Below are 8,581 nucleotides of genomic sequence, written 5' to 3'. Positions count from 1 at the left end.
CTACCAATATGCTTTCAGCATAATTGTTTGTAGTTTGTACCATACAAAAAAATCGTGTCTCCGTAGTATATACATAACTAGCAAACGATATTAACTCCATAAAATGAAACGATATTACTACTTAACCCTTAACAGCTATGTTATTCAGACTGTATATAATTTCACACACCCGTGTCCAACGCTCAATTCTCAGAGTAGGGTGTGACAACTGACAATACACCGCACTATAAGCCAAAAAGCATTATTATTTTTCATAAATTTGGAATATCCGACACTGAAATATACATGTAATTAAGTCGGAGTAACAAAATTAAGAAGACAAGAAGTAGAAAATAAATAATTCTAGAATTCTAAGTCAAGCAATAAGTCAAGCAGCAAATTTTTCAAAACAATCATGTAGAGTGTAGACTTTTCAGCTCTAAAATATGCAAGTTTCAACCTCACGTTTTTTCTATATAATCATGCTATGCTTTCAAGTATAAGTGTCTACATTAAAAAAAAACTACTCCCAAGTATTTTCCCTTATTACCGAATGGCATTGGTGACTAAACCACCTTTTGTTGCTACTTTACTGCTTGGTGCTTTGCTATTGCAGTCTCTTCAGATAACAGGTATTGTACACTAATTATATAATAAGACCGTCTTACGGCGTAAGACGATCATTTGATTGGTTAAATACTCATTTATTACTGTCGATAAATGAGGTATTTAACAAACAAAGAACCGCTTCATACATTAAATGTTGTACCGTCATTAAGCATGCTATATACGGCCTAGACATCATTTTCAGCTCAACCCAGACATCGTATTAGAATTTAGAAACAACAATGACTTCATGAAACACGCTTCATAGTATGAGGCAGCTGAAATCTTATACAGTTATACTCATAACTTCAGTAGTTAGCATTTTAAGCTTATAGAATCTTATGGCTACATAATTAGACATCAGGCATAGATCCACAGGGTTAACAGCATTTAACCACGGGGAAACTGTCTTATGCGCGTGGAAATAGTATTCCCCTAATTACGAGGATGAAAATTTTGAAGTTCATTAATGTTACTCCAAATGTTTTAATAAACTAAAAAAACTGGGCATGGTTGAGACTTGAGAGTGCTAACCAAGGCGTAGGTAATAAACCTACAAACCCCATATAAGCATACACCAAAATAAGCCACTTCTTAACCGGGTGCCCTACAACCTCTATTGTTCTCAAGTGGTCCATGAGTTATTAATATTTATTGTTCTAGCCACCTCTAGGGGAATGGTTTAGAGTGTTAGATTGAAGCCCAGACAAAAATTCATATACTACAAGGTGAAAATTAGAGGGAATGAAACTTACAATATTTTGACTGGCAAAATGCAGAGGCACAAATCGGAGCATGTTACGGAAGGAACGGGAACAACTTGCCATCGGAGCAAGATGTAATAAATTTGTTCAAATCAAGAGGAATATCAAGGATGAGACTTTACGACCCTGACCAAAAAGCCCTTCAGGCGCTTAGAGGATCAAACATAGGTCTCATCCTCGATGTCCCTAGAAACAACCTCAACTCAATCGGATCTGATGCTTCAGCAGCAAGCCGGTGGGTGCAAAGCAATGTGGTACCATACGCTTCTAATGTCAACTTTCGCTACATTGCAGTAGGAAATGAGATTCAGCCTTCAGATTCTGAAGCAAGGTCTGTCCTTCCAGCAATGCAGAACATTCTGAGGGCCCTACAGTCTGCTAACCTGGCAGGAAAGATCAAAGTTTCAACAGTAATTGACTCAGGCTTCATTGCCAACTCATTCCCACCATCCAGTGGCGTTTTTGGCAATTCAAATTACATGAATCCAATAATAAATTTCCTCAGAAATAACGGATCACCATTATTGGTTAATATATACCCGTATTTCTCCTTCACAGGTACCCCGGGCATTAATCTGAACTATGCCCTTTTTACTGCCCCGGGTACTGTTGTTAGAGATCCCAACAATGGGTTACAGTATCAGAATCTGTTTGATGCTTTGGTTGATGCGGTGTATGCTGCACTTGCAAGGGCAGGAGCCCCACAGATGGCGATTGTTGTATCAGAAAGTGGGTGGCCATCTGCTGGTGGAAATGCAGCAACAACTGGTAACGCGGGAACGTACTATACGAATTTGATTAGCCATGTGAAGCAAGGAACCCCAAGGAAACGTGGACAGGCAATTGAAACATATCTGTTCGCGATGTTTGATGAAAATCTCAAGGCTGCCGGTGTTGAACAACACTTTGGGATATTTACTCCTAATAAACAACCAAAATATCAACTTAATTTTAGCTAAAATGTTATATAAATCGGTCTATATATAACAGTCAAGAATCTTCGAATATAGACAGAGGATTCAATAGAAAAACAGGCAAAGCTACTTCACTACTTATCTAAAATATCTCATGTAATAAAGCTTTGGCCCCTTTTCAGAGATATTGTATCAATTTCACTGAGAATAAGAAATATAAAAGTTGGTTTGTGTGAGTAATTACTAAATAGTACTCCCTCCATCCCTATCATTTGTTTACCTTTGATTAAAACACCCCTCACAATAAATAAAAAAAGGTAAACAAATGATTGAAACGGAAAGAGTAATAAGGATTCCCATCTTGTAATCAAGTGGCCATGGGTTTGATTCAGGTTAGATTCTTGATTCTTGCAATGCAAAACCGACGTTGAGGTCTACCCATTGATTTACATTCAGTACCCCAAACTGTCTTGTGATTAGATGGTCTGAATGAAACCATACAAATTATTAACATGCGGTTTCACATGACTATTACATTAGCTTTTTTTTTTTTAAACCAAAACCTGTTTGACGCATTAGTGGATTCAGTGTATGCGGCCCTAGCAAAGGCCGATGCACCTAACACAGTGATCGTGGTGTCTGAGAGCGGTTGGCCTTCAGCAGGTGGAGATGCTGTAACTGTGGATAACACTGGGACTCCATTGAAACCAGGGCAAGGAATTGAGGCCTACTTGTTTGAAACCAGGTGCCCCCACTGAGCAGCATTTTGGGCTTTTCACCCCAGCCCGGCAACCTAAGTACGACCAACTCAACTTCAATTGAATCTATAAAGTAATAATAATTGAAGAAACGAACATGTATGGCTCGGCTGCTAGTGTCGGACGCAACATGGTGTCAAGTGTCAAGTGTCAAGTGTCAACCACAGCTATTTAAAAATTTCGAGTTATTTGGCTAAAAGGAAGTGCTAAAGTGTCGTGTCAGTGTTAGAAAGTCGGAGTGTCAAACATGCAACAAGCAACCAAAGTAAAGTGTTGAAGTAATAGATCTTAATAATATTGTGTGTAACAGGCCGTGTCCAACTACTGTCCAATGATCTAATTCCAAAGTGCTCCAAAGCCTAACAACCAGCACTGAAAGGTCATAGTAATATAGTAATACATCTATTAGAACAGGTCAAATTCAGACTTCCAAAATCAAGATTACCAGGCCTACATATTCAAACAATGGTCTTGATTAAGAAAGAACGTGTCGGCCCTTCAGCTGACTCCCTTAAAACCAAGGCATATTAGCAAATTGGTCTAGTTACTATGCTTTCAGCAAAATTGTTTATCCCTTACAAGTATACAACTAACTAACAAAGGATTTCGATTCCGTAAAAAAAATGACATGATATAACCTACTTAGCAGTTAATTTATTCTGACATATAATTTCGCATGCCCGTATCCAACACAGAATACTCAAATTAGGATGTGACACTACATTTCATTATGTGTAACTAAGTCAGAGTTACGTAATTAAGAAGTCTACAATTAGAAAAAGGCCAATAATTGTATAATTTTTAGTCAAGCAGCCAGTTCCTCAAAACAATTAAGAAATCCTCAACAGTAATGTTTACTTTTCAACTCTAAAACTTGCAAGTTTAAACCTTCTGTTTTTTTCTATAAAAACAGGCAATGCTTTCAAGTATAAATGTCTACATTCAAGAAAAACTACTACGAGTATTTATGTCCTTCCCTTATTACCTAATGGCATTGATAACAAAACCATCTTTTGTTGCTACGTTGCTGCTTGGCGCTTTGCTAATGCAGAGTCTTCAAATAACAGGTATGGTTGACTTAGCCAAATATTTTTTACAATCAAAGCACAAGTGATGTTCATGTATTAATAGTTGTATTATCATTAAGCATACTACCTAGGGCCTAGACATAATTTTCAGCTCAAGCCAGGGTATTCCCCTAATTATAAGGCTGAACATTTCAAGTTCATAAATTTTACTCCCTCCCTCCCATTCTAAACTAACCATTTGACTTTTCATGTACTACGAGAAGACATCTCGACCCCATTTTTGCTTCATTGGTATCTTATTTTTTTGTGTCGAAATTATAATTTTCCTAAACCTCTTGTTATAATAAACGTAATTATGTCAATTTTATATTTAATTTTTTAAAATTTGACTAAATATAATCGAGGAAAATATTTCATATTTGATAAGTTTGACTTTAAAAAGTGGATGGATAGAAAGTAGTACATACAAATCTTTCAAAAAACGGTTCCCTGAGAGACTTAATTCCTTCATGGATAGTAAATCATGCAATATGATTATTTTTTAGGGATAACGATACAGTGTTGGTTAACCTAAGGTGTAGTGGCGTGGCTAATAGCCTACAAACCATGTACAACAAGTTAGCCACCATTTATACCAGGGTGACAAACAGTAAGGCATAATACCAAGTAACTAACGAGTTACGGAGTAATTATTTAGTGCTTTAACCAACTGAAACTATGTCTACGAGCATGATTGAGATTGTTAAATTCAATTGTAGGAAAAAATTAATATTATTTCAAATCCTAGACCCTTACAAAAAATACATACAAGAAAAAGTGAAAAGATTAGAGGAGTTTAACTTACAATATTTTGCCTGATGTGATGCAGAGGCACAAATCGGAGTATGTTATGGAAGGAACGGGAATAACTTGCCATCACAGCAAGATGTAATAAATCTATTCAAATCAAGAGGGATATCAAGGATGAGACTTTACGACCCTGACCAAAATGCCCTTCGGGCGCTTAGAGGATCAAGCATAGGTCTCATCCTCGATGTCCCTAGAAACAACCTCAACTCAATCGGGTCTGATGCTTCAGCTGCTAGCCGCTGGGTGCAAAGCAATGTCGTACCATTTGCTTCTAACGTCAACTTTCGGTACATTGCAGTAGGAAATGAGATTCACCCCTCAGATTCTGAGGCAAGGTCTGTCCTTCCAGCAATGCAGAACATTCTGAGGGCCCTACAGTCTGCTAACCTGGCAGGAAAGATCAAAGTTTCAACAGTAATTGACTCAGGCTTCATTGCAGACTCATTCCCACCATCCAATGGCGTTTTTGCCAATTCGAATTACATGAATCCGATAATAAATTTCCTCAGAAATAACGGATCACCATTATTGGCTAATATATACCCGTATTTCTCCTTCACAGGTACCCCGGGCATTAATCTGAACTATGCCCTTTTTACTGCCCCGGGTACTGTAGTTACAGATTCCAACAATGGGTTACAGTATCAGAATCTGTTTGATGCTCTGGTTGATGCGGTGTATGCTGCTCTGGCAAGGGCAGGAGCCCCACAGATGGTAATTGTTGTATCAGAAAGTGGATGGCCATCTGCTGGTGGAAATGCAGCAACAGTTGGTAACGCGCAAACTTACTATAGGAATTTAATTAGCCATGTGAAGCAAGGAACCCCAAGGAAACGTGGACAGGCAATTGAAACATATCTGTTCGCGATGTTTGATGAAAATCTCAAGGCTGCTGGTGTTGAGCAGCACTTTGGGTTGTTTACTCCTAATAAACAACCAAAATACAACCTCAATTTTAACTCGGTCCTAGAAAACAGTCAAGAATCTTCAAATATAGACGGAAGATTTTTTAATTAAAAACAGGTAAAACTACTTCACTACTTGTGTAAGATATCTCATGTAATATTTCCCTCAAAAAAAAAGATATCTCATGTAATAAAGCTTTGATCCCTTTTCAGAGATATTGTATCTATTTTCAGTGAGAACAAGAAATATAAAGTTGGTTTGTGTGAGTAAATAATAATAGGATTCTCATCCCGTAATCAAGTGGTCATGGGTTTGATTCAGGTTAGATTCTTGATTCTTGATTCTTGCAGAACCGAAGTTCAGGTCTACATATTGATTTACATTCAGTATCCCAAACAGTCATAAGATAAGATAGTCTGAAACCATAAAAATAATTAACATGTTGTTTCACATGAATTATGTCCAATTAAACAGTTCGGACTACATATTTCAGTATTTCAGATAATATAGCTGGCACATAAACTGACAACTGCTTAAGGAACATTAGTATACAATAATGGATAACAGAAATGACACTCACCTCCACAATTCGTTCCATTTGATAACAAATAATCACCAGTAATCTCTACATGTACATACTCCGCCATTGAAAGTGTGGAATCGGCTTCTATCTCTGATTACGATTTCCAAGGAATAGATTTTTGAGACTAATTTCATTACTGTATGGCAATCGCTACAAATCCTCAAATTCTTCACAACCCTTATGACACTTCCTTCGGACAATCTAAGCATGCCAAATGCCACCGCAAGCTTCTCACTATGCCTAGACAATGCATACTCTTTTTCCTCCTCTCCCACATCATATAAAACATTGTCCGTCTGTGGAACATAACCACCTTCAACCTTAATCCTAAGCATTATTTCCTTAAGCTTTTGATAAGCTAGTTCACTTATCTCATCCCGCTCACCACCAGCAACAAAAGTATACATTGTCTTGCCAACCTCAATGATACTCCAACCAGGCTTTTTCTTGATCCCTAAACTGCTCATCGATCTTCTCATAGCAGCTGCGTCTTTCCATTTCCCTTTAGTCGCATAAATATTTGATAACAGTACATGATCTCCAAAATCTCGAGGTTCAAATTCAGAAATCCTCGATTTTACTTCCTCTGCCATTTCAATATTACCATGTATACTGCAAGCACCTAGAAGAATCCGCCACAAAGTCGTGCAGTCATTCAAATGCAATTGTAATATAAAATCATATGCTTTCTGAAGTAAACCAGCTCTTCCATAGAGATCAACCATGCATCCGTAGTGCTCAATAGAAGGTTCTAAACCATAAACATCTTTCATCTTATGAAAATACTCGCATCCTTGTTGAACAAGACCTGCATGACTACAAGAATAAAGAACAGAAACAAATGTGGCTTCATCGGGAAGTATTCCGCATTTTTCCAACTCACCGAAAAGATTAATGGCTTCCTCACCATATCCATGCATAGCAAGGCCGGCAATCATCGAGGTCCAAGAAACTACGCAAGTCTTCTCACGCAAAGCACTAAACACCAATTTAGCCATTCCAATGTTTCCACATTTTGCGTAAGCATCAAGAAGCGCATTACTCACAGAAACTATCCCACAAAACCCACCCTTCTCCAAAAATCCGTGCAAAATTCGACTACTCTCGAACGCCCCAGTTTGAGCACACGCAGATAAAACACTTGTCAAGCTCGCCTCATTCGGAACAAAACACAATTTCCTCATCTCCCGGAAAAACGTAAATGCCTCTTCAAAATTCCCACTTTGTACAAACCCATGAATCATAGTGCTCCATGACACATCATCCTTAACAGGAATCTTCTCAAACAACTCCTTCGCAAACTTAATCTCACCCGCCTTAACATACTTAACCAACATCACATTCCAAGATGTCGAATCCAAAACCGGCATTTGATCAAACACTTCCTCCCCATACCTCAAATCCCCACATCGAAAACAAGCCGTCAATAACGCATTCCACGCGACTACATTTCTCACAGACATTTCATCAAACACCTTCCGTGCATACTCAATTACCCCACATTCCCCATACATACTAGTCAATGTAGTCCCAACAAAAAGATGGGTATTAAACCCAAAGACCAACGATTGACAATGAACCTGAAACCCGACTCTCAAATCCCTCAAATTAGCCGCGCTTTTACTCGCAAAAGCGAAAGAAAAACTATCAGGAAAAATCGACTTTCTACGCATTTCAATAAATGTAAAGATCGCATCTTTGGGGGTATCTGACTCGGAAAAACCTCGAATGACGGCATTGTACATAAATGAATCAGGAAATTGAAGATATGAGAGAAATTTAAAAGCATAACTTACCGAATTTGGGACTGAAATCGCGCAATTTAAGATGAATTTTCCGGAAATTAGAGGGTCTGTTTCGAACCCAGATTTGCAAATAATCGATTGAATTTGTTTGATTTGTTTCAGGGTTTTGCAATTTTGTAAGAGAGAATTGCAAAGTTTTTCAGTGTAATAGTAACTCATTTGATTTTGGCGGGAATGTTCTTGTTTCAGTTCACTGTATTTTTTATACTGATGGGTTGTTATTGTTAGTTTCAAATCAAATGCGGGCTTCGGCAGGACATGAGTTAGTCTCACACGTTTACCCACAAACAAGCCGAATAACAGGTTTGGAAGGGGGAACGGGTTAGGCTTTTGTAGTTTATGACAATGTGATGTCTGTCTCCGCTTATTTTGTAGTTGGATGGACCGGA

General features: G+C 38.0%; 3 protein-coding genes across 3 annotated transcripts; 2 read left to right on the top strand and 1 right to left on the bottom strand.

Annotated features, from left to right (window-relative positions):
• Positions 1-312: 312 nt before the first annotated feature.
• On the top strand, positions 313-2,500 carry LOC141646605 (glucan endo-1,3-beta-glucosidase-like). The gene is made up of 2 exons (XM_074454481.1): positions 313-611; positions 1,365-2,500. Exons 1-2 carry the CDS (start codon positions 467-469, stop codon positions 2,306-2,308), a joined length of 1,089 nt encoding a protein of 362 aa, XP_074310582.1. The 5' UTR covers positions 313-466; the 3' UTR covers positions 2,309-2,500.
• A 1,461-nt stretch (positions 2,501-3,961) lies between these two features.
• Positions 3,962-6,069, top strand: LOC141646604 (glucan endo-1,3-beta-glucosidase-like). The gene is made up of 2 exons (XM_074454480.1): positions 3,962-4,088; positions 4,918-6,069. The coding sequence occupies exons 1-2, from the start codon at positions 3,989-3,991 to the stop codon at positions 5,913-5,915; spliced, it is 1,098 nt and encodes a 365-aa protein (XP_074310581.1). The 5' UTR covers positions 3,962-3,988; the 3' UTR covers positions 5,916-6,069.
• LOC141646602 (pentatricopeptide repeat-containing protein At1g74630) lies at positions 5,731-8,512 on the bottom strand. The gene is made up of 2 exons (XM_074454475.1): positions 6,385-8,512; positions 5,731-5,823 (listed from the first exon to the last, which is right to left on the bottom strand). Exon 1 carries the CDS (start codon positions 8,349-8,351, stop codon positions 6,417-6,419), a length of 1,935 nt encoding a protein of 644 aa, XP_074310576.1. The 5' UTR covers positions 8,352-8,512; the 3' UTR covers positions 5,731-5,823; positions 6,385-6,416.
• Between the last annotated feature and the right edge of the window lie 69 nt (positions 8,513-8,581).

This window comes from Silene latifolia, chromosome 3 (genome assembly GCF_048544455.1).
Source record: "Silene latifolia isolate original U9 population chromosome 3, ASM4854445v1, whole genome shotgun sequence".
Taxonomy (NCBI): Eukaryota; Viridiplantae; Streptophyta; class Magnoliopsida; order Caryophyllales; family Caryophyllaceae; genus Silene; species Silene latifolia.
The sequence above is the reverse complement of the archived record's forward strand: the minus strand, read 5'-3'. Positions and strand labels throughout refer to the sequence as shown.